The 26,274-nt window shown below is 33.7% G+C and overlaps 1 protein-coding gene across 15 annotated transcripts in view; it reads left to right on the top strand.

The window, feature by feature from the left end:
- The window catches only part of R3hdm1 (R3H domain containing 1), a 169,718-nt gene that overhangs the window by 72,068 nt on the left and 71,376 nt on the right, over positions 1-26,274 (top strand). For 10 of the 15 annotated variants that reach the window (XM_033757261.1, XM_033757260.1, XM_033757262.1 and 7 more), the window contains 10 exons: positions 4,666-4,780; positions 5,604-5,682; positions 13,397-13,456; positions 13,540-13,680; positions 17,072-17,180; positions 17,261-17,356; positions 19,676-19,713; positions 19,797-19,847; positions 19,949-20,175; positions 25,545-25,799. In XM_033757261.1, the coding sequence (XP_033613152.1) occupies positions 4,666-4,780; positions 5,604-5,682; positions 13,397-13,456; positions 13,540-13,680; positions 17,072-17,180; positions 17,261-17,356; positions 19,676-19,713; positions 19,797-19,847; positions 19,949-20,175; positions 25,545-25,799 (1,171 nt within the window). Of the gene's footprint in view, positions 1-4,665; positions 4,781-5,603; positions 5,683-13,396; positions 13,457-13,539; positions 13,681-15,307; positions 15,435-17,071; positions 17,181-17,260; positions 17,357-19,675; positions 19,714-19,796; positions 19,848-19,948; positions 20,176-25,544; positions 25,800-26,274 lie in introns of those variants that run through there. The other 5 variants (XM_033757269.1, XM_010606163.3, XM_033757264.1 and 2 more) reach the window with 4 other exon arrangements.

Genomic DNA, 26,274 nt, shown 5'->3' on the forward strand with positions numbered 1-26,274 from the left:
AAAAAAAAAAAAAAAAAAAAAAAAAAAATTGCAGACATGGTAGAACTGGAGAGATCTTTTCATATGGCTAAATAAAAGTTGAGACTGTAAGTGTGTGTGTGTGTATATTGTTTTCTTTTTGCTAAGTGAAATTGATTTGATAATTCTTGCTACCAAGCAACCAGTGAAAAGTTAAAAAACTGCTTTTTAAGGCTTGTAGCTGTGAATTCTCTTTTGGAAAACCTCTATGATCATGTAATTCATTGGGAATGCGGCTTTCAGGGAGTTACAGTTATTATTGAAAAGTTGTAAAACGTTACTTCCGGTGAATGTAGTTTGGATTAATTCTGCTCTCTTAGTTTTGTGTTTTAGACATTTGCTAGATACTTACTGCTTCTGTATAAAGAAATTGCCTGAGATTCCTGCCTTAACCTGAGTGCATGGCGAAGGCAATTTTTATTTTATTATGGCTTTTTGTGGGGGTTTGTAGTGGAGATCAAACAGGGGTCCTTGCACTTATGAAGCAGTCAGGGGCACCACTGAGCTAAATCTCCAGGCTCCTTGTATGACTTTTTTTTTAAGACAGACTCTCAGTATGAAGTTGAAACTGCCCTGAAACTCACTATGTAGCCCAGGCTGGTCTTGATCTAATAGCAATCCGCCTGCCTCAGCCTGAGAGTGCTTAGATTACAGGCATGTGCCACCACGCCTGGCCCCTTGTATGACTTTTTTTTGGGGGGGGGGGTTACTGGGCTCAAACTCAAGACCCTGAACTTGCAAGGCAGGTGGTGGAACCACTGAGCTAAATCCCTAGCCCTCTCTTCTATTCTTTTTAAATTTAGAACAGTGAGCCGCAGTTTGTTTGCCTCATCGATCCTTGTTAATGCTGTGGCTTTTCTATTAATCTCAGCTGTAAAGTGATCATTGTCTCATCTTACATGTGGACTTCGGTGCAGAAACGATTTTAGACTTTTTAAACAAAGTTTATCAGTGTGATTAAATTGGGATCTTTAGTTAGTTGCTGGTTCTATTTTATAAATGTTTAAGCAACCTAAGTATATTGTATTTCGGCTATTAGTTTCTGAAGAACTGAGGCAACTTTATTCAAAAAGTCGTACTGGTTGTTGTTTTGGTTTGGTTTGGTTTATTTATTTTGGGACAAGATCTTCCTAAGTTGCCCAAGTAAGACTTGAACATGGAATCCTCCTACTTCAGCTTCCCAAAGAAGCAGACATTATTTTTAAAAAAGAAAAGGCCATGACCTGTTCTTTAAAAAGAAAAAGTATAAAAGTTGTGTATTTGATGATGCAAACAAAAATTTATATAGTTTCCCTTGATTTAGATGATGCTCTCAAAAAGCCTACTACGAATGCTAAAGATAATTGTCATGTGTTTAGAATATATCCCGGGCAGCGGATTTAGCTCAGTGATGCTGTGCTTTGCAAGCACAAGGTCCAGAGTTCAGTCCCCGGTACCAAAAAAAAAAAAAAAGATTATATCCTGCTTTTAGAAAGTACTATACTTTGCTTCTAAGATACAAAGAAAAAGTTTTAAATAATTATTTTTTGTTGATGAAAAGTTCTTAACCTGTTTTCTTAGATATTTAAGTGTCAAGAATATAGAATTCAATTGATTTTTTTTTAAATATAGATGCATGAAATAGTTGTTTTATTTACTTGATAAAATATATTTCAGTAATAAAATAGGCTTTCTAGCCAAAGGCAGAAATATAATATTTTACTAAGTAATATACTGTTGCCTGGAAAAGCATTTTGAGATGTAAACCTTTGACTTTTGCATGGTATTGGTAAGGCCAAGGAATTATATATTCTGAAAGAATAAAAAAAGGAACACCCAGTTTAAAGTTCTTTTGTACAAGATAGCTTGAAAAATATGCCTGTTCATGGTAGAGCAGTAGACAGCGTAGTGTTTATTGAAAATTCATTTCTTTTTTTTTTTAATTTTTTTTCTGTTAACAAAAACATACTGTACTATCTTAGTTTCATTGCATAATAATCAAAGAGTGAATTAATGAGGATGCTTGGACATTGAGAAACTAACTCAGGAAAAATACATACTTTTTTAGAAAAACTGTAACTTTATTTTTAGAATATTTTGCCACTTGTCAAAAAAAGTTGGGGAAACATTTTGTAGTATATAAATCCAGTTAATAAAAATTCTTCTGAGAAAAAAATAGTATTTTTTTTTTTTTTTTTTTTTTTTTTTTTTTTTGGAGACAGGGTCTCACTATGTAGTTGAGACCAGGCTGGTCTCGAACTCACAGTGATCTTCTGCCTCAGCCTCCCGAGTGCTGGGATTACAGGCATGCACGACCATGCCCGGCTTATAATTATCTACTTTATTGGTCACAGTACTTTTTATATTTTACAGTTCAAACAGATGAGTTACAACATATGGATAATGAATATAATGGCTATGTCATAATTAATTTACTCCTCTTAATACATTTCTTCTCTGTTTCTCTTGGATAGAATTAACTTTTCTTTTTGGATAATTTATTATTAACCCTCTGAATAAAAGATAACTTCTTTTAGCAGAAAATTTTCTTCCAGCCCTTGAGTTAACTAAATTGCACCTGAATGGGAATTGGAAAATAAATAAAATGTGCTAGTATCTAATCTTTGATGATAGAGACACTTCCCATTTGATTCAGAATGTGATTTATGAGGAATTAATGTGAAATACAACTCATAGAAAAGGTTGAGAGGAAATTAAATTTTTGAGAGATAATTAAAAGAGAGATATCACTTGTGTCTGTTGAGAGCTTATGACAAGGAAGTGACCTCAATAACAGATGTCAATGATAGAATGAAGAGTAAAGGAATTACAGCTTCCTGTGGAGATGTTCCCGTTAATATTTTTAGTCAGAAGAGCTTATATATAAGGATTTCAGCGTTTAAAATGCTTTGTTTATTCACTGTTGAAAACAGGGCCAACTGAAGACAACACCCCAGTATATTAAGCTTACTAGATTTTTAAAATACAGTTCATCTTTGTAAAAGAATATCTATAATTAGCATGTATGGCTTTGTGAGAATTTAGAAATGAAATCTACTATTTATTGGAAGTATGTTAGTGAAGGTCCACCAGACAGAATGTGAAATGTTTTCTACCAACCTGGATTTCATGGGTTACCCTTGAGTAATGAAAAGAAGTTGCAAGAGAACTAAATATATTGCTTCTGAAATATAGTTCTGGAATTCTTTTCAAATATCTGCTTTACAATTATGGAAAGAACAAAGTAATGCCATAGAAAATAAGTCAGAATAACTTACTGATTGGTGAATGTAATGAAGTTGCCAGTGTCTTTCGTAAACAAGACAGGGCATAAAGCAAGTGTTTATCATCAAGATAATAATTGCCAGTGCATAGCACTGTCTCATTGTGAGCAAAAATTTGAACAGAGATGAAATATGAAGAAAAATTGAAAAGACTTCAAAGTAGCAGATAACAATCCTACCTCCAGAAAATTTATTTGAAATTTTGTTGAAGGGTTTTTATAAATTATGTGTCAAAAATGTATAGAAATTCTGCTAGCTTCAGGCTTGATACAGAAATTTACATGCCTTTTTGGGACTAACGCACTGCTTCTAACACCGCCACCATTCAGAAGAGGTATAATTTTCTGAGATTTTTTTTGTTTTTCTTTTTAATTATTAAAGAACAACAGTATAATTTAGTCTAAAAATAGGCTACATTTTATCTATAGTAGAAATGGTCTTAATTTTATTCTAACTTTCTTTATAACTATGCCTACATAAAGCTCAAGTTTGTTTGTTTGTTTATGACAAGGTCTCTTTATGTAGTTCAGCCTGGGCTTCAACTCACTATGTAGCCTAGGCTGGCCTTGATCCCCCAGCAATCCTCCTGCCTCAGCCTCCTAAGTACCAGGAGTACTGGGATTAAAGATGTGTTCTGCCACACCCAGCCCTCAAAGTGATTTTTTAATTTTTAAAGCTACATGAATTAATCCAGTTATCCTTTTAGGTTCTGAAACTACACATGATGTCATTTTTTAAATAAAGTTATTCTTCATTTTAGTATTACAGAATGTCATTACAATTTGATACTATATATCAGGAAGGAATGCAGTCTTGTTTGGAATCTTTCAAAACAACTTTGTGATATTGTAGAAGACACACTGCTACATGAATGTCAAATAGGAAATGAAGTCATATGCCTTTGGCTTTAGAAATTTTTATATGGCAAGAGAATGAATGAAATGTGTTTTTATATTGGATACTCAGAAATAAAATGTATTAATTATTGAATTGACACTAATAAAATCCTATAGTCATGATTGATGATAATTATCATGCATTTTTCCTTGGCATCTCCATTAAAAAAATAAGTTACAAAGATCTTAGCTCTGACCCTCTGGGTATTTTACAAGTAAATGCACTAAACCTATAACAGGAAACATTTGTTTTCTCAAATAATTTTGCTAGATTCAATTGTAAACTTTTTTTAACATTTTTTCACAACACTTTAATAAAACTGATAAAATATTTTTAAGCTATTTTCTAGTTTGAAGAATATAACTGGGTAAAATAGAAATCTTTGTCTTCTTCATCCATACATTTGTATTATTGAGAAAATACAAATGTATGGAACTAAATGAGTGATCTGTATTTTCTTTGCATAACTTGTTTTGCCTTCCAACAGGAAAAAATTCAGATCCAGTTAACGCAATCATTTGAAAAAGAGGAGAAGCCCTCAAAAGATGAAGCAGAAAAAGAAAAAGCCAGTGATAAATTGCCTAGAAAAATGTTATCAAGAGGTTTGCAATTTTTTTTCTTAAACAAAATATTTAGTTTTTTTTCACTGAAATTCCATCCTTTATGCCTCAAATAATTGTATGTAGTAGGTGTCGTAAAAATAATAAAAACATAGTGGGGGATAATACAATATTTACTCATTCAGTATATCACAATTCAATATGTCAGTAAGATGTTATAGCCAAAAATGCCAACACATGACCTGAATCACTAAGGACGATAATCATCTTGGTCTGCTATTGGTCAGTCTCTTACTAAAATACTAGAGTCTTTATTATTTGAAAATTGATTGAACTAAAATTATTACTTATTCCTTATCAGAACATATAAAGAACTGATGCCCTAATATTTAATATACACTAAAAATATGCTTGGAAACCCAGAATGTTTTATCATTCATTAAAAGTTTTGGGGGTTTTCACCTTTGAGGGTTATCTAAGTTGTTTGAATTTTTCATTTAAAGAGGCATTCTTGAACATGAAGATGTGGTAAGTATATAAAAGAATCTTTAAAGAAAAGCAAATTAATATGGCATATGTGAGAGGTTAATTTTTTTAAGTGAATGTACATTCAGTCTTACAAACCCTAGTCATGCATATTATATGAAAATAGAAAACTTACTGTCATCTCAGTTCGTCACAAGTTCCCCTTTCCTACTTTGTCAATTTTTTTTCAATGTGGGGCATCTCATTTTGTTTAAGATGTGTGTGTGTGTGTGTGTGTGTGTCTGTGTGTGTCTATATATATATAGATATAGATATCATGTGGGAAAGGGATTTGTTTTCAAACAACTTTATACTGGGTTATTGTGTTATTGTTTTTTAGATTCCAGTCAAGAATACACTGATTCAACTGGCATAGATCTACATGAATTTTTAGTAAATACATTAAAAAACAATCCCAGGTAAATTTAAATTTATAAGGTTTACCTTGCTTCTAGCATACCATAATTTTGCTATATATGTTTTCATTATTAAGTTACAATATTAGAATAAGATTGCAGATACTTGATGTACACCAGAAACATTTTAGTGACTTAGGTCTGATGATGTCTATTATGTGCATCTGTGTAAATAAATTCTTTTTGCATTATGTATGTCATCATGATGTAAAAAATTCATAGTCTATGTAGGAATTTTGGAAAATACAAAATCATCAAGATGTTTTGGTTCTAAATAGAGATTGAAAGAACGTTAAGAGGGAAATATATATAACCTTCCCACAATGCACTCAACCAAAATAAGAACTCATTGTTTTCGTTTATAATAAGGTTTAGAATTTAGTTGAATATAGAAGTTTTGTTGTTTCTTGATGAATTTTTAAACCTCAAGCCCAAAGCCTTTTAAGGTTTTTATTTGAGTCAATATTTTATTGCCAGGGAACCAGATGAGCAGTTTTTAACCTTTGGACTGATCATCAACCCCTTTGAGGCCCACAAAAAAGACCAGCCACAAAACATCTCACACTTTTCATGGAATAAACTATGCCAAAGTTAAGAACCTTTTTAGATATTTTTCAAAGTATGCAGTAGTTTTTAACATAACAAAAAAAGAAAAGTAAACCACCAGTAGTTATGAACACATGGAAGATAACATGAAAAAAAATCTCTTTAGTCTCAGACTTACCCGTTTGAGTCTTGTTTCAGAATAACTTTTTATTTTCATTCAGGATTTATTGTTATTCAGTATTGTCTTGATTTTCTGTTTGCACTTAGTACCCCAAAGGGAGAGTCACCAAAATGACTCCCTTGCATTGGGAACAGAAAGACTATAGGTATGAAGTAAGAGACAGTTGACAGCTCTACATGACCTATTTTTCCCATTTAAGTCTATTCCTTATTAGTCCCCGCCATAGATGAATTCATCAGTCCATTGAACAGGCAATTATTGAGTATCTACCATAATGCCAAACATTTTTTAAACATTGTTGATAGAAAGACGAAGAAGATACCATTATTTCTGTGCTAGGAATAAAAAATACATGAGATAATTAAAATAGAACAAATGTTGTAAAGTAGATTGTTATTAAAGTGCTGTCGAAACCAGAGGAATCTAGCCTCTGAAAGGATCTGGGAAGACTTTACTGAAAAAATAGCACCTAAACCAGGCATAGTGGTACACACTCATAATGTGAAATACTCTGGGAAACTGAGGCATGAGGATCTTAAATTCAAGCTCAACTCTAGCAATTTAGTAAGACTTTCTCAAATAAAAAATGGATCATTCTTAAAGAGAAGCAAGGAAATGGAATTTCAAATAGACAAGAGCATTGCCAAGATTTAGTAGTATAAAGAAACTGCTGTATTGCCAGGCATGGTGTCTTATGCCTGTAACCCCAGCACTTGGGAGGCTGAGGCAGGAGGATCAGTGGGAGTTTGAGGACAGCGTAGGCTATATAGTGAGTTCAGAGACAGCCTAACTGCACAGGGAAACCATAACTCAAAAAAGAAAAACTGCCATATATAAAAGAAAAACAAAATTGGGAATAGTGAAGAGATCTGTAAGGCAGCAATGAAAAATTATCTTATTTGAAATGCCAGTTGTATACAAACAATTTGGGAAATACTTAGCATGGCTGGTTAAGTTGAGGAATAATTACAAGATTTAGAAAAAAAATAATGTCATGAGATTTGTGTTTTAAGAGATTGCTTTGGCAAAGAAGACATAAGCAAGAAAGGTGGTTACTAGACCATAAAGAACAACAGAGAAGAAAGGACATATTTTAGAGTATTTAAGAAATAACCATTGAGATATTGGTACTTTTTAATTGCTAAAGTGAAAAGGGGTCAGGAGTAAATGAAATGGTATGTGCTGTATCATAAGTATACATAGAAATGCCTAAGATAGAGCAAGGAGATGGGCAGTTAAAAGGCTTTTTTTTTTGTATCGCGGATTGAACTCAGGTCTTTGCACTTGCAAGGCAGGCGGCAGAACCACTGAGCTAAATCCCTGGCCCAGAAGGCTTTTTCTTTTCATGTGAATGTGTGAATGAGCTACTTATTTAGGAATCATCAGTACAGATAAAACTAAATTTGGATGGGATTGCCCAGAGAAATTAGATAAATGACAGGAACAAAATTCTCCAAAACACACATTTATAAAAGGTAGATGAGAAGGGAAAGACTTGAGTCCTGAAGGTAACAGAAGAATCATGAGAATATTTGTCCTAGTAGTCAATCAAGGGAAACAATTCCACAAAAGATAAAGGAACAGAAGCAGATGAAAATAAAGAGTATCAAAACCAATCCATTAGAAAAAAATAAGAGACAAGGAAAAAAATAGAAACAAAGTCTTTGTAAATACAGAAGGATGAAGAGAGGTCAAGGGAATGGGGAAAAAATAAGAACCAAGGTATGTCATGTAAAGGTACAAGATCTTAATGATGAATGTAACTGTATTGTATACCTAAAATGTACCAATAAAGAAAAAAACTTTTAAATCCATTAAGCTGGGAAATTAGGAAATCAGTGACTGCTTTTTATATACTTTTTTTTTATTTTCTCTTCTTTTTCTTTTTCTTTTCTTCTTCTTCTTTTTTTTTTTTTATACTGGGAATAAAACTTCAGACCTTGTGCTTTCGAAGCAGGCAGCGGTGGTAGAAACCACTGAGCTAAATCCCAGGCCCATAAGCTTTTTCATTTGGACATAGGAGGGGGGTTTTGTGTTATACTGGAGATCAAACTCAGGACTTTGTGCTTGCCAGGCAGGCACTATGCTGTTGTGCTGTGTCACCGACCCAGTATGTGAGAAATTTGAAAGAGTGGCTTGAGGAATAACTAGGAATAATGTTAAATTTTGTCAGAAAATACATAGTCTGGGCTGGGGATATAGCGCGGTGGTGCCACACCTGCCTGGCAAGCACAGGTACTCTGTTCAATTCCCAGTACGAGGGGGAAAAAAAAAGAAACACATAGTCTGTATAAAGCAAGATAGGATCCTAACTAGGTAGAACTTTAAACTGTGGGAAAAATATCAGCCGGAAACAAAGTTGATGCATTCCAAATTAAATTTCTATTGTACAGTTCTTTTTTTTTTTTCCTTACAAAAGGTTTTTGAGTTGTCTGAATTTCTTTTCAAACTGTACAATTTAATGATTTTTAGTATATTTACTGATATGTCCAACTATTGCCACAGAAAGTTTCAGAACTTTTCATTGCCCCAAAAGTAAACCCAGTGCCATTTAGCCATTTCTGTGATGATCATGATAGATCATCCTGTTTGCTGTTTCTATAGATTTCTTTGTTCTGGACATTTCATATGAGTAAAATTATATATGGTTTTTCATGACTGAATTTTCTTAGCATAATAATTTCAAAGTGCATTCATATTATCAAAACTTTTGTTCTATGTATTCATTTTTATTTGAGTAAATACACAAGTGAATTCATTTAATGGTGAATCTATAAATTATTAATGTCATTTGTAAGTTTAGGAAATTGAAGCTAATGTTAAATTTTGTCACAAATATAATTGGCTTACTAAATGGCTCAGTATTCTGTCAGTAAAATGGATAGCTAATTGCCAGATAACCTGGCACACATTTAGTGTTGAATACAGCAAATTTCCATTAAAGTTTTCCAAATTCAGAATTACCTGGTGAACTCTGCTAGATGCTAATCAAATTTATTTTTCTTGATACTAAAATTCAGTAAATTTTTCCTTTCCTTTAAATTTCAATTTATTTCATGATTACATCTTATTTTCAGCCTAATAAATAATTTCATGTGTTAAATAATTAGTTCTGTGGCATTTGTTTGCAAGAAGTATTTTCAGGGTCATTACTCAATATAGTCATTAGAATGTAGTAGCCTGAAGGAGTCATTGACAGAGATTGTACTTACTGACATTATTTTATTCCTGTTTTTTTGTGTTGAATTTATACTTGAGTTGTATAAGTTTAATATGTAGAAACTAAATATATTCATAATTCAGATGTATAGTATTGTTCAGAATAAATCCAGTATGTGTATTTAAGTAATGGAGAGAAGCAAACCCACGGATTAATCTTGAGGCTAGATATTTTTAAGTAATCTATTTTGCTTGAAGGAAAATTGTATAATTCTACATTTATCTAAAAATTACTTTCATTAGAGATAAGTTTAAGTCACTTTACTGTAGAGATTTGAACAGGGTCCTATGAACCACTGAATGGGAGGTGATGAGACAGACACATCATTTTCTGTTTGTTTTGTTTTTTTTAATTTACCACTGGTATACTAATTACACGCACTTTCTCTAAAGTCATTTCTGGTACAATGACCAGAATACTGAAAACTAATAGTTTATTTTCCTTGTTTTAATTTTAAGGAATTTATTACTTAGTTTGAAACCTTTGTTTTTATTATTTATTTAGTGATACAAAGCATGTATCAGTTCGTTTAAAAGGTTATATAGTAGTAAGTATGCCTACATGTACTTGATTATGATTTGTGTGCTAAATGTAAATATACCTTAAGAAAAATAACTTGTAGATGCATTTGTTCTAGTTCTATATGTAATAATCATATAAAGAATTTGTAACTTTTAACTTATGTCCATTGCCAAAATAATTATAGATTTGTAAACTTGGAACCTTGGACTAAACTATAATGGATAAAAGGCAGAAAGTATAAAATATAATACATTGGAAAAGCTATTAATTTTATTTTTCTAATAAAGTCAACTAAAAGAATATGGTCCAGATACAGAAAAATCCTCTGCAATCCATACATGTACATTTAAAGGGAGAAAAAGCCTGAATTTATAACAGTGGTTAGTTGAATTTTTAGATTTTATTTTCTTTCATGGAAACTAGTTTTTTCCAATGACAGTACATTCGCTGAGGAACATCTGAAATGTATCCGCTGTTTAATTCAAACACAGATAATCAATTTTTTGTGTTTTTGATTGTTTGTTTATTTCTTTGGTTGGTTGGGGTTTTTTTTGTTTTTTTGTTTTTTGTCTTTTGAGACAGGGTCTCACTGTGTAGCCCAGGCTGGTCTCGAATTCACAGCAGTACTCCTTCCTCAGCCTCCCAAGTGCTGGGATTACAGGCATGCGCCACCACGCCCAGTGAGAATCAATTTAAATGCACTGTTTTCTGAACTCTGAATAAGTATCCTGCTTCAGATTTTTTATAGTGAAAGAGTGTATAAAATATATCATAAAAATTTTTACCATCTCAAAATAAATTGACCCCAGAAATTTAGATGAAAAGAGAGTCTTGCAGTTAGATATGTCAGTCCTTTTGGGAGAGAGGGAATCTTATGAAATGAAAGTCCCCTATCATCCCCCAAAATTTTAAGATTAAAAATAATTTTAAAGTCCTTCTGGATGAAACTTTATTTTATTCCATGCAAGGTTTTTTTGTTGAGCCCTTTCATGTATTTGCAGTCCAAGTAACAACATGATAATTGTGACAAATGCTACAGTATAAAAGAAACAGGTTTTAAGGAAAGGAAATGTGACAGTGTTCTAGGCAAAGAAATTCATATGTTCAAGGAACAGAGATAAGCCAGAACAGTGAGTTAGGGTCACATGATGAGTCTGGAAAGGTGGATGAAGACCTGCATATGCCTGCCTGCCTCATATTCCGCATTGCAGATACTCAGTTCTAAGAGCATTGGGAAACTCAGGACACATTTATCCAAGGGAAGGATGTGTGGTCACATACATGTTGTTAAAAGGTAATATTTCATACTACACATACTCTAGATTTGAATAGAACAACAAAAGCCATAGGCAAACTGTATTCTACTGTACAGTAGATAAGCCAGGGATCCTAATTGTTTGAATCTAGGGTTTGGACAATGGAAAAGCACAAGGCAGATAAAATTTGCAGTAGTAATTAATTGGATAGGAGCATTAGAAATAGATTGGTAACAAGCCTACAGTTTTCATACTTCTAATATGACACACTTGGCAACAAGTTTTGCTACTTACTTAAAAAGTAGTGTAGAAATGTGTGAGTAAATACGTTGAATAAATGATTGAGATAAAAGGTGTTACTCAGTTTTATGAAACTTCTATATGGTATACAATGAAGATCCAACTCCTCAGTTGACCTGAATGCAGGCTGGTAACTCCTCTGTTAAAGTTTGAGAAGAGTCTACCATTTAGTCTTCATATTAGAGAATCATTAACTCTTTGTCCCCATTTTCTTGATTTATAAAATTTGGAAGACAGAACTAAGTGATTTGTAAAGCTACGTCTGGTTTTGAGATTCTCTGAGAACCTTTTTTTCACATGCAAATAAACTTTTCTGGGAGCCTACAAAAAGCTAGAGCTATGTTCTTGTTGTATGAAGAGGAAGGACTTTTGGGGAGTAGTATCATTAATTGTTACAGCCTTAGTGCATTAAATAGGATGCTAATGATCTAATGGTACAGATGCAGACACTCCTAGAGTACTGGTTTGTTTATATGTATATCTTTGATTCACACTGATTTTTATAAGAAAACTTTTCAAAGCCTTTAAAATAACAATAGCAATGTATAGAATAAGTTGAACTGTTCTTTTCTGAAGTATAGTAATGTAATTCATACTTACATGCTGTAGCCTCATTTATGTATTAGCATTAGATTCCCTTAGGAGTATTCCTATTGTTACCAGCGTTACATATTCATTAGGGTACTGTTTCTATGGAATTCAGCATAATAATAAAGTCATGAGCGTAACTATAGAAGTGTGTTTTCCGGCTACCTTTCAGGCTTGCAAATGAGGAAGTAAAAACTGATATACTCCTTTTTTTTTTTTTTTTTTTTTTTTTTTTTTTCATACCAGGGGTCAAACTTGGGTCCTTGCACTTGCAAGGCAGGTGGTGGCACCACTGAGCTAAATCCCTGGCCCAAAACTGATATACTCTTGTTATCTATATGTAGAGTGCAAACTCCAATATAGTAATGCTTATCAGATCAAAATGCATTTAAAGGTGGCACATGCTGGTAATCTCAACACTAGGAGGCAGAGACAGGAGGATTGCTAGGAGTCTGAGACAAGCCTGAACTATGCAGAGACTCTGTCTCAAATCCCACCCACCCTGTGCATTAAAGAATGGCCAAGGCCTGGGATTTAGCTCAGTGGTTCTGCTGCCTGCCTCCAAAGCATGAGGACGTGAGTTCGATCCCCAGTACCTCCCCAAAAAAAAGAATGGCCTTATGTAGCCAGTCATGGTAGCACATGCATATAATCCCATCTGTTCAGTAGGCTGAGGCAAAAAGATTCCAAGCTTAAAACCAGCCTGGGCAATTTACAGAGGCTCCCTCTTGGAAAAAAAATAAAAGGGGTAGGGGATGTAGCTCAGTGATAGAGTAGCCCTGGGTTCAATCCCTGGTACAACATATACACAGAAAAAGAATGGTCACATGTTAATTGTTTAAATTTGGGGATGAGTACATTACAGTATTCATTCTAGATTAGTGCGTGGTAAAAATTTTCATATAAAAAGTTAAACTGAAAATCATCTTTCCTTTCAAAGAATTAGTTTTTTAGAAGACATGTAAATAATTTTAGCATCAAGCTTATAATAGTTCTTAATATGTAATTTTCAGAACATTAAGTAAATAAATTCATAATCTGTTGACATTTATGTTTACTTCCATATTAAGTGTTATATATAAGGGTCTTCATACTTTGTTTCAGGGACAGAATGATGCTGCTGAAATTGGAGCAAGAAATTTTAGATTTCATTGGTAATAATGAGTAAGTCCTGGCATTTAACAAGAAAAGCAATTGTCATCACAATTCTCCTTAACTTACTAAATTAGATTTTCTTCTACTTCTAGGTCACCACGTAAAAAATTCCCCCCAATGACATCTTACCATAGGATGTTATTACACAGAGTAGCTGCTTACTTTGGATTAGACCACAATGTCGATCAGAGTGGAAAGTCTGTCATAGTAAACAAAACTAGCAATACAAGAATGTAAGTGTCGAGAGATGTGAGTACATTGTTACATGTATGTCTTTATACTGATATTTACCTGCCTACAGCAACTTTCATCTGAGGTTTTACATCTGTTTTAGCAGCCTCAAACTTAATGATAAGCTTATATAATAGGCAAAAAAATACAATTAATTCTCTAGAAACAAAATGCACTAGCCTGTACTCAGCTGGGCAAGATGAATGACGGCTGGGGCATGCATTTTTAAAAAACAATAAACAAAACCTCAGGTTACTGCAATGTCAGCAATGATTGACAATCACTGTCTTGTAGTGGATTTTTTTTAAATGAACACAAGATAACTATGGCCATCCTTGGGTAAATTTGTTCTTTTTGTTTGTTTTTAATTTTAATGAGTAGAATTTTATCGTTGACTCCCCACATTTAATTAATCTAATACTTCACTTTTTCTGAAAATCCATTTTGTTTCTTTCCTTCCACAAATCTTAGGAAGGTGAGACTATTGGTTAATACAGAATCATCCATACTTCTATGTCCTTTTCTGGGCTATGTATAAGTTACTAAAGAAATTTTCTTTAAGAAAATAAGTAGTTCATCCATACTTACATTTGGAAGCAGAAGGCTCATTGCAGAGGCACCCAAGTTTAATAAATACACAGCACTTCTTTTATCTATTTATAAAGCTAATCCTACAACAACCAGTTGAGTTCACCTAAAGTTTTATGCTGTCCTGGTGATACGCCTATCAGAAGAATTTTCTTTAGCACTTTTAGATGTGGCAGCATTGGATCCAGTGGTAATGTGCAAAAGTCAAACTTCAGATTCCATGAGTAATACTCTTCAATCCATTATTTTTCTGCTCTTCCTGACTTCAGACTTCTCTCAGGGGTCTTGTTTTAGCTACACAATTTGCATGATTGTATTTATTTTCTCTATATTCTTTCCTTTGTAATGGCCTTTATCTTTATATCTGCCATATTACTTGCTGAAACTACATTGATTTTCTTCCATTTCAAGTTATGTGCTAAGAAGATAAATCTGATTTTCTGATGATTATTCCTATAACTAAAATTAATTAAGATAGTTTTCTTGGGAATAAAATCCTCTTTTTAGGGATATCTGAAAATGTGTGTAACCTAAAAATGTGAGTCTGATTTTTTTATCTTAACTTTTTATGAACTACCTTTTCCAATTAGTTACACAACTCAAAATATGAGCTGTACTGAAAGTGAATAGAACTGTAATTCATTTAACCAGTACCTTTCAACATTGCTCAGAGCTGCTGGAGCCCCAAGCACGTGTACATTAGCAGGCATTTTGACTAACATTTTGACTGATGACTCTCTAAGGTTTTCAATACAGTGTAACTTCAGTTATTTGAATTCAATAAATGATATGAGAAAGCTCTAGAATTCTCTTTTTCAGTGTAATCAAGAGTTTAGCCAAGCAAAGATATTTATGATGTGCCTAACAGAATTACAGGTTAATAACATAATTATAATAGAATATTTCAGATCATTGAAGTTACACTGTATTCTTATTTTATTTTATATCTTCTGGGATATGAAGAAGCTTGTAAATCAGAAAACCTTAGAGATCTGCTCCACATTGAATAAAAACAAACTTACCTTTTCCTCATAGGGAGATTACCCGCTCCAGCCTTCAACCAGTGGTGTTGTGGATGTCAACAACCCGGTGTCCACTGGGGTGTCTCAATGGAGCGGGAAGTTGGCGATTGCAGGGCAGTAAATTCAGGCATCTATAAAAGAAAGAGGTAAGACAGTCGTAAGGTTAGCTGAAATGCCTGCCAATGCTATTTGGTGTGGGAATCCAGCTGCTCTTAGAAAAGTTGCCAGGCCCTTGGTTAAACCTTAGAGTTCACTTTGAAATAGCAATCTCTCACCAAAGTACAAACTCTTTGAATAAGAAAACGTGACTTTGAACACCTACACAAATAGATGATATAAGTAATTAGCATGTGACATAAATAACATACTGCTGTTGTCAGAACTAAGGTAATATTTTAAACTTCCACAGAAAGCAGTCTTCTCATCTTTTTGGTTATGAAGCTATTTGCAGTCTTATTCTTCTCCTTTACCTTTGTATGTAGCTTATCTGGATGCCAGCCATTTCACTCATCTAAGTCCATTTTACAGTAGGTTTCTTTTGCTTGCTCAGATAATTCTCATTTTTATATCACCTTTTGCATAATTTACAGGAGTCAATTGTAGTACTTTATTTAAAATTCATGAGGTTAAACCAAATATTTAACAGTATTGCTTGAGTCCTATATAATGAAATATCTGGTCTTAGTTTGCCAAAAATGTTATTACTGAATTTATGATTAGCAGTTTACGTAGGGTTTTCTCATGTACTGTGTGCCTATATTTGAATTACGTTTTTTTAGATCTACTTAGGGATTCAGTTGTATTTTCTTTAGAGCTATTAATTTTTGTGTAGTGAGCATTTCAATCAAAAGAATAATTCCTGCTTTGTAACAGAATGACCTTAAGTCACAGAATGTTAATTAATTTGTTGGAAATGAGAATGTGTTTTGAGAGGTGAAATTTAATGTTATTGTAATTTTTCCTAGGGCCACAGACATGTGTATGTCTTCTAGATCTGAGTAGAAGCTTTAAATGTTTCTCACCTAAAAAGACCAATGTGCTATAAAATATGTTGAAATAAGATTTCATAGTTATTACTTTAGGTTACAACATTAACCTCCAAAAAGGAATACCCTGCTATAATTAGGAACTTTAATGAAGTATTTATAGTAGTGTAACATATATGGTACCATGTGCTATACTTTCTTCTTTGTCATACTATTTTAAAAGAATATTTGAGGAGGCAAGGCAGATAGATTATATAGACATCAGGTCTATCAGATCTGGATTCCAACTGTGACTCAGTCATGTTCTTGCCCTTTGACCTTGCATGGTTACCTTTGACTTTACATGGTTGCTCGAGCCATTTCAACCTCACTTTTCTCAATATTAATAGCAACAAATTTCTGCTGAGTGTTTACCATTTTAAGTGCTGTTCTTGTATTTTTTCCATTTTGAGTACAACCCTGTGAGGTAGGTTTTACAGATGAGTAAACTAGAGAATAGAAAGGTTCAGTAACTTGTACAAGTCCTAAAGCAACTAAAGTGGAAGGTTTGATGTTTGGACCCAAGTAGATCTGACTCCAGCTTCCATGTTGGTTTTTGTTGTTGTTGCTGTTGTTTTTAATTGCCTCTCAACCATAATGTGAACAGTATCTTTTCATGAGATTTTGGTAATTTAATGAAGTAACATAAGTACCTCTTAATGGCATAAATAAGTGGCCATTATTACTTTTTCTAAGATGTTATGTTTAACTTTTCTGTAAATATTATTCGTTATCTTTTTTGTTTCTTTGTTTTCTAGACCTGATCAGAAATTTAATGAACATATTAAAGATGATAGAGGTGAAGATTTTCAGAAACGATATATCCTTAAGAGAGATAACTCTAGCTTTGACAAAGATGACAACCAGGTGATTGAGCAAATACGGCATTTTTAAAGATGCAAAATTTATAGCATTTTCTCAAGAATTAATTGTTCTCTTTTTTTTAGATGAGAATACGTTTAAAAGATGACAGAAGAAGCAAATCTATAGAAGAAAGAGAGGAAGAGTACCAGAGAGCTAGAGACCGAATATTTTCCCAAGATGTATGTAGTAACTCTTGTTTAGGACTTTTTAGAATACATTCTAGTTGCATTGTAGGACCTCATTTCCCCCTTTAATCTATTGATCCCATTTATTTTTAGCCATACTTGTTACATATTCACTTACCTGTTAGAAATATTGAGATATTTTGTTCATGGGTTTTTTTGTTTGTTTGTTGTTTTAGGGGGGCATTGAGACAGTGTCTCACTATGTAGTTGAGACTGAACTGGAACTATGTAGCCCACATTGGTCTCAGATTCACAGCAATCCTCTTGCCTCAGCCTCCTAAGTGCTGGGATTATAGGCGTGCGCCACCACGCCCGGCCTTTGGTTTTTTTGTTGTTGTTGTTGTTGATGTTAATAGTTTAATAGTTGTTTAAAGAACACCACATTTAAGAGTGATGTAAAATTTTTCAAAAGTTAAAAGCAGATGGACCATTGAAGTTATTGAAAGATTATTGGGCTGAGTATGTTTTGTGTAATTTTTTTTTCCAGACTTCTAACAGACTTAAGATTTTTTTAGTGCATTGGTGATTATCTACAAATGATATATTCTAAACCCTACTTGTTGTAATGGACCTCCTTGAGAAGTAATTTACTTCTCTTTTTGGATTTTATATTAATAGTCATTTTCAATTTTCTAAGTGATTATATGAGAGAGATTCTCTAATTGACTAATGATGTTATGGGTATTTGCCAGTAGAAAATCAATTTGTTTTACCAGCATTTGTTAAGCACTTCTTTTTTGCAGTACTCACTACTCTTTAAGGATATATGAATGTATATAACATTCTTTAACACTACTACACAGAAATTTTCTTTGTGTTAAAAAACAAAAATAACTAAATTCAAACCATCAGTTGTGCATTATAACATGCAACAAATCTTATTGAACATCTATAGTAAATGCTATGCCAAGCCACTAAACAGTATATCTGTAGAGAGTTAGGATTCCCAAAACAATCCTATGTGGTCATTACTATCATTATATTTATTTCACAGATGAAGAAACTGTGGCACTAAGCAAAATAGAGTTAACACGGCTAGAAAACAGCAAAATTAGGATTTCAGCGACCATGATGGTGAACTTAGCCTATCATAGAAACATTTTTTCCTTACTCGTTTATAAAATACTTGAGGTTTCTAGGCTTGATAGTCAAGAAATGGCAATGTGATACATAGTTTGTATAGAGACGTCAAGTTTATTATAGTGTGCACAGTGGAGGAGCCCTACATACTATGGAATATGCCAGAGAAGCGTAATAAACAAGAATTGAAGACGGGTGGGAGAGCTAGCTTCCAGGAGGAGAGCCACAGAGTGAAGCATTCCAAGTAGAGGGTCAGTATTTGCAGAGGCCCAGAGATAAAGAACTTGACAGGTGAAAAATTGAAAGATTCAGAGTGGCTAGATTATACCCTGGCTAGCATAAGAAGTTGGGAAAGTTTAGGAGAAATAATTGGGAAACAGATGACTTGATTTAGTCCTTAGTGTTTAAGGGACTTTAGGCATTTTTTGGTCAGCAAATATTTTCTATAAAGAACTATTAAGAACTAGTAAATATTTTAAGCATTTTTCAGTAATGTAGTCTTCACATTACTCAATGTGACTTTCCATTTGATAGCAGCATAATGCATAAATAAGTAGTCATGGCTGTGTTCCAGTAAAACTTTTATTTGCTCCAACAGGTGGTTGGCCATAGTTTGTTGACCCCTTTGCTAAATACTACGGAGCCATACAATTCTGAATAAGGGTGATCAGTGACATTTTAGAGACTTCTTTGGCTTTGGGTATATGAAATGATTACAAAGGGCAAAAAATGATAGCTGGAAAACTAGTTAAAAGACTAAGTAATATAAACAAAATGATCTTTGCCTGCCTAAGGTTCACAGCACTGGAGGAATTTGTAAGCTCCATTATGGAACAGATGCTGTTTACTTCTATCTCCATAGTCAACCCACTGGCCAATACTATCATATTTGATACAAGAGTCAAATATTGGTTAAGTAAATGAGGTAGAATCTGCAGTCTGATACATACCTTGAATGTATGATTATGAAAATGAGTTCACTTGTTTATGTAAGAGAATATGTGAATTTCAGATTTGAACCACAAATTGAATGACTTCCAGATCCATATTTGTTTAAAGTCTCCAAGTAATAAAAATTTATTATCATTTATTTTTGCACCATTATCAACGATTTTAACCTTTTTTGGAGGTGGGAGATACTTTATAAATATTACTACATAAGAATTTTGTTATTTGCAGTGGCATTTGTATTTGACAAAAGCTCAACTTTTTATATCTCTTCTTTCTTTCTAGTCCCTGTGTTCTCAAGAGAATTACATTATTGACAGAAGGTGAGGGAATTTTTAACAACTCTTTTTGGTAACTGCTGACTAATGCTAATAAAAATTAAAATGTCTTATTAAAATGCCAACAGAATCCAAGACGAGGATGCTAGTAGTACCCAGCAAAGGCGCCAGATATTTAGGTATTAGAAGCATGTTTCCAATACAGTATTGAAAAATTGAAGCATTTTTTACCCTCTCTTTTCCCGCATTAGCTTTTCAACGTTTTATTTTTTAATTACAGAGTTAATAAAGATGCTTCAGGAAGATCAACAAATAGTCATCAAAGCAGCACTGAGAATGAGTTGAAATATTCTGAACCACGACCATGGAGTAGCACAGATTCAGATAGCTCCCTGCGAAACTTGAAGCCTGCTGTAACCAAAGCCAGCAGCTTTAGTGGCATCTCAGTCCTGACAAGAGGTGATAGCTCTGGAAGCAGCAAAAGCATAGGCAGGCTTTCTAAAACAGGTACAAATATCTATGTATAATGTAGTACTGTGTAGTCAAAACTAGTTTGCTTAATGTTTTAGCTCACCATGTAACTTTATCATGTTACCCTGAAATGTTAAATTCCCATCTGCAGTGCACTGGCTCCCTCCAAAGTACATAAAGGATAACTGTTTACTGACATTAGGATATACTCTCTGACTGGAGGTAGATTCAGAAACATCAATTTAAATGAAATTTCTTCTCTGTTGTGATATAATTTAATTAGGTAGGTCCAGTGACTTGTCATCTTTAGTTTGAGATCCCAAAGATGATTGGAAATTCTCTATTAGTTATCTTTGATTGGAAAGTGTGGCTTCTTACCTGGGAAGGTATAATATTCATTGTATTTTCAGCCAGTACTATCAATTATTGACTTTATTTTCATGGTGTCCTTTGTTTCCCTTTCCAAAAAAATCAGTAAAATTGCCAAGAAGTTTCTGAGAAATTAAAAACCAAACAAAAATAGTGTGAAGTAACTATTATAAATGATTGGAAAATTCAGTATTCTCACTCTCTTGGCTGCTCTTCATTTAGTCTACAGTGGCTCATAGTATTTTCCTTTCATTTTCATTAACTGACTTTAGTATTAAAGTTCATAGTTTTTTTAGGTCTCTTGTAGATCCTTATTTTTATCCCCAAATAAACATGAAAGTTAGAAATGGCTATTTTTAGAGTAGTCTAGTAACATGGTGTCATACATGTAAGACTTTAGTGCTGTAAATTATTAAGACTTGTGAATATCTTTTAATTTAAAATGTGGATATATTGGGAATATTTTAGTACTTATGTTAGGATATTGCTAATAATAGGTAAATTTTTTTAACATAAAAACTGTATAAGCTGGCCACAGTGACATCTATAATTCCTGCCAATAAGAAGGCTGAGGCAGGAGGATTGCAAGTTTGAGGCCAGCCTGAGCAACTTAGCAAGACCCTATCTCAAAGTAAAAAGAAGTTAGGGTACAGCTCAGTGGTAGAGTGTCCCTGGATTTGGTCCTCAGTGCAGGAACAAAGCCTGCATGTGTGCCAAGTAGACATTATTTGAAAAATGACTAGTAGATAATCATAACAGAAAAAACTTTTTTTTTTTTTTATGATGAGAAAGTCATTTAGACACACTGTCAAATTAGGACATTTTGGCCAGGGATTTAGCTGAGTGGCACCTCGCCTACCTACCAAGTGCAAGGTCTTGAGTTCAATCTCCGATACAAAAAAAAAAAAATTAGAACATGTCATGAAAATGTACTATATACAATCTATACTATCTTCTGAGATGAAAATATTAACCTTTTAATAGGGAGAAATGCTTTTTAAAAAATTCTCAGGTCACAGAATATTTGAACTATTAACATTTTATGCTTCTGCCTTTCCAAGAATAGGAGCATTTGTTTAACAATTCCTCTTATCCCAAATTATTAAACTCGATATTGTATGCAGAGTATAAGTATATCTGGGATACACTCCAACAAATAAGCAATATCATAACTATGTTATTCTCAAAAAGTACTGTCCAGATATTCTTTCCTATATAATTAAACACTCACTGGCCACATTTTTAAAAACTTATATTATTTGGCAGTAAATGCATTTATTGTGCTACAAGTGCATCTGAACTTTCCTTTAAGTATTTTAAAGTATGTCCAAGAGAACACCTGCTTTAAATTTATTAAGAAATGTTAACCTGGGGCCAGAGATTTAGCTCAGTGGTTCTGCTGCCTTCTTTACAAGCGAAAGGTCCCGAGTATGATCCCCAGTACCAGAAAAAAAAAGCTGTTAACCTAAACGAATATCATCTCAGAGGCCAGGGATTTAGCTCAGTGGTTCTGACACCTGCTTTGCAAGTGCAAGGACCCGAGTTTGATTCCCAGTACCAGAAGGGGGAAAAAAAGAAAAAAGAATATCATTCCTACTTAAAGTTAGGCTTACTGAAGGAAAAGTTGAGGAGAAAAAAATAAATCACAATAACCATCTTTAGGTCAAAGGCCATTATTTCTAGCTGGGATATTTAAAAAAAAAATTTTATCTCACCAACTCACACTCTGCAAGTAAGGAATGACTCTGACAGGTTGATAACTCTTTGTAAGATGAGATATCAGAAATACTCATTTCCCTCCCATTTTCCATTCTCCAATATATGTAATTTTTTAGATTGTGATTGGTGCTAGCTCAAGAAACATTGGTAGACTTGAAAGCAGTGTGCAAAGCTTGCATTTTCTGACATTTGACTTTTAAAAGAAGTTTGATTTATCCTCATATAGAAGTCTCATCTCTAAATAAGTTACATGGCAAAGTTACTTTACGGAATGTTTGTATACACTTTTATGTCTATAGGTATTCATTTGAAAATGTGAAAGTACATCAACAGTCTTAATTGAGTAAAATTTTTAAAAGTAAGATGGTTGATGAGTGAATCTATAAGGTACTGATCTTACTAAAAATTGTAGAAAGATCATACTGGTTTCTTTGGTATCAGTTTCTTAAACCAAATTCAGGCTTGGAAGAAATGTTTAACATTAATTGCCTTTACCTTCATAGGTAAGTTTCAGCTTTCTCTGACTAAGAGAAGCATGCTTATGTTACAGAAAGTATAATTAGTGTGAAGAATTCAGCCTTTTTGTAAACTTCCAGATACAAATAGATTTTGATATATAAATGAATTTTCTGAGACACTGTCTCTTATTTTTGTGACTATTTCAGCTGGGCTATCTACAGCAGTCCTATGAATGTATCCCTAAATGTGGTTAATGAAAACAAACAGCTTCCTCACAATTAAGTAGATGTCATTTAAAGACAGAAGAAAAATATTCAAGTGTGTAGTCTCCCTATCATTATACAGTTTGTTTTTCCACACTTGTCAGTACATTAATCTAAATGTTTAGTATTTATAAAGGGTTAATTGTCCTTCATCAAACTGGTATTAAATAATTCCATCCACTTAACAAAAGCGAAGATGTGGAAGAAGTAGAACCTGGGCACTAGTACTAGTTAATAAGTCAATAAAGACTAATGTCCAGTGTTGAGTTGGTCATTTTAACAAAAGGAAAAAATAATCTTGGTGATAAATCAGTAACTATTAACTAGAAGATCACAGGATATATCCATTATACTTTTCAGGATGGATGATTTTTACTGTGGTGCAAATATGTTAAAATTATACCGTATGATAATTTGCATCTAGATCTAAAAAAGAGAATCTGGAGCTAGGTAATGTAGCTCATGCCTGTAATGCCAGCACTGGAGGCTGAGGCAGGAGGATCACCATGAGTTTGAGGCCAGCTACATAGTGAGTTTAAGGCCAGTTTGAATTAAAGTGAGACCTTGTCTCAAAAGCACAAAAAATCTATGCAATATATAATTTTTCCAAATTAGTTTTCATTTGGGAAAAAGTTCCAAAAATATCTCCAAAGCAGTTTTTCTCATCAGTTGAAAAGTCCTTCAAATAGAGAACTACTGGGAAGACATGGTTTGTGGGGGTGGAAAAGAAAAGCTTCCTCAGATTTTGGAGGGAATTAATTTTAAAAATATTTAAGCGGTTAAGTTTACTTAGCATAGTTAAAAGTTAAACTTTTCAATTTTAACATTGCTGCTACATCTAAAATAAATTTATGTGATGTTCTGCTTTTTAGAATGCTTAGAGAAAATTAGAATTCTTTTTTTCTGGGGGGGTGGGTACTAGGATCAAACTCACTCAGGGCCATGGGCTTGGGAGGCAGGCAGCAGAACCACTGAGGTAAATCCCTGACCCTAGAATTCTTATTAAAGAGTTATTGTCAAGGATCATTTTGAAACAACTTAAAATAGAAATGGTCCTTCAGAAGGCAGTCTGTATAGTATGTCATAGTTGTTTATTTCATTCCTTTTTTTTTTTTTTTTTGAGACCTATGTAGTTGAGATTGACCTGGAACTCACTATGTATGTAGTCCAGGCTGGTCTTGAACTCACAGCCACCCTGCTGCCTCAGCCTCCCGAGTGCTGGGATTACAGGTGTGCACCACCACGCCCAGCAGTTTCATTCTTTAAAACCTCTCCATCCCAGGCCCAGAATTTGGCTCAGTGGTTCCGCCGCCTGCCTCACAAGCGCAAGGGCCTGAGTTTTATCCCCAGTACCATTAAAAAAAAAAATTTTCTCCGTCCCATTGCATAGTGGCAAATGCCCTTTTTCCAGGCAAGCACAAGGTCCTGAGTTCAATCCCTGGTATAAAAAAAAATTAAATGCAAAAAAACAAGAACTCTCCATTCCAGAGTGACCTCCTTTATTCAAAACCTGATTAATTATATGTTATCCAAATATTTTCCATTCTTTTATTGTCTCATTTCATTGTCCACCTTTAGCTATTGTGCTGAAGTCAGTGACATTTTCAGTCTCCATGTAATAGAAAATGAAATAAATCACAGGCTTAAAAGTCCTCACAATTGCCGGGGATTTAGTTCGATGGTTCTGGCGCCTGCCTCACAATCACAAGCACAAGGACCCAAGTTCAGTCCCTGGTACCAAAAAAAAAAAAGTACTCACAATTCAATTACCAAGTTAGTTCATTAAGTTTAGTGAGAGATAAATTTTAAATTAATGGTAATACAAGTACTTAGAATATTTTTCATGTCATCTCTGTCACTTGATTAAAAAAATTGGAAGCTGAAGTTTACATTATGAGATGATGCTACAACTGTGAGCTGAGAAATGAAGTTCTGCAATGAAATTACAATTTTTTCTCTTAATAGATAATTTACCATTTCTATTTTCTACACTTTTTGAGGGGGAAGGTGTACTGGGGATCAAACTACCTTGCACTTATGAGGCAGGTGATAGCACCACTGAGCTAAATCCCCGGCCCTTTTCTACACTATTTCTGATGTAAGAATTTTTGCTGTGCTGAATTCTTTTCCCTGAGGGGAAATGGTAATCTGTATAATTCTAGGTGTCAATCTAAAAGGTAAAATGTATATAACTTGTACTTTTAGGAACGAGGGAAATGTGCTTTTTCTGGCTGTCTGTGGATGTTACCACAAATTTGCTTAAGTTGCTCGCTTTGGCTTTGAATTTTGACAAATTACATGGTCAGTTTGCTATATTAAATCTTTTGTTTTGTTTTATTGGTACCGGGGAATCAAATTCAGGACCTTGCACCTACGAGGCAGGCATAAGAATCACTGAACTAAATCCTTAGCCCTGCTGTATTAAATTTGTTCATGTTTGGGAGGTTAAGCAAAATTGGTCAGTAAATCAGAAAGAACCATTGCTTTAATGTTGTAACTGCGTGTTATGCAGTGTGAATTTTATTGTTATATTGTTAAGCCTATGTTTCTATATAAGATTTTTTAAATCCATATTTTTCATTACTTCTTCCCTAGGTTCTGAGTCTTCTGGTAGTGTAGGGTCATCTTGTGGCTCTCTTTCTCACATCCAGCAGCCTCTTCCTGGTTCAGCTCTCAGCCAGTCTTCTCATGGTGCACCGGTCATCTATCCAGCTGTCAGCACTCATAGTTCTCTTTCTTTTGATGGTGGCCTAAATGGGCAAGTCGCACCTCCTAGCACTAGCTTCTTTTTGCTTCCTTTGGAAGCAGCAGGCATACCACCTGGCAGTATTCTGATCAACCCACAAACAGGTTGGTATCCAGGGGAAAAAAGTGTTTATTTCAGTTGTATGTTTAAAGTCATATTTATAGCAGAATGCCCCTTATGACATTTTAAACTATTGAACAATAGGTAAAGAACAATTCATTTCTTAGAAATAAGGCAGCCACCTTTGATACAGCTTTATTTGGTAAAAGTCTTATTCTGGAGGAAACAATGCAATTTATGAAAGAAGCAAATAAGCAACTCTTAATCATATAAGTGGAAAAATCTATGTGTAATAAATTGCCCTTCAGAATGTGGTGATTGTGTTTTTATTTAGATAGAGCTAAAAAGACATTATTTCTTTTTTAAAAATGAGTAGAGGCCTGGCATGGTGGTGCATGCCTATAATCCCAGCACTGGAGGCTGAGGCAGGAGGATCACTGTGAGGAGACCAGACTAAGCTAGATAACCAGGTCAGTCTACATAGTGATACCCTCTCTCAAAAAACCAAAAAAAAAAAAA

Source organism: Fukomys damarensis, unplaced genomic scaffold, assembly GCF_012274545.1.
Source record: "Fukomys damarensis isolate Sample0158 unplaced genomic scaffold, DMR_v1.0_HiC HiC_scaffold_29, whole genome shotgun sequence".
NCBI lineage: Eukaryota > Metazoa > Chordata > Mammalia > Rodentia > Bathyergidae > Fukomys > Fukomys damarensis.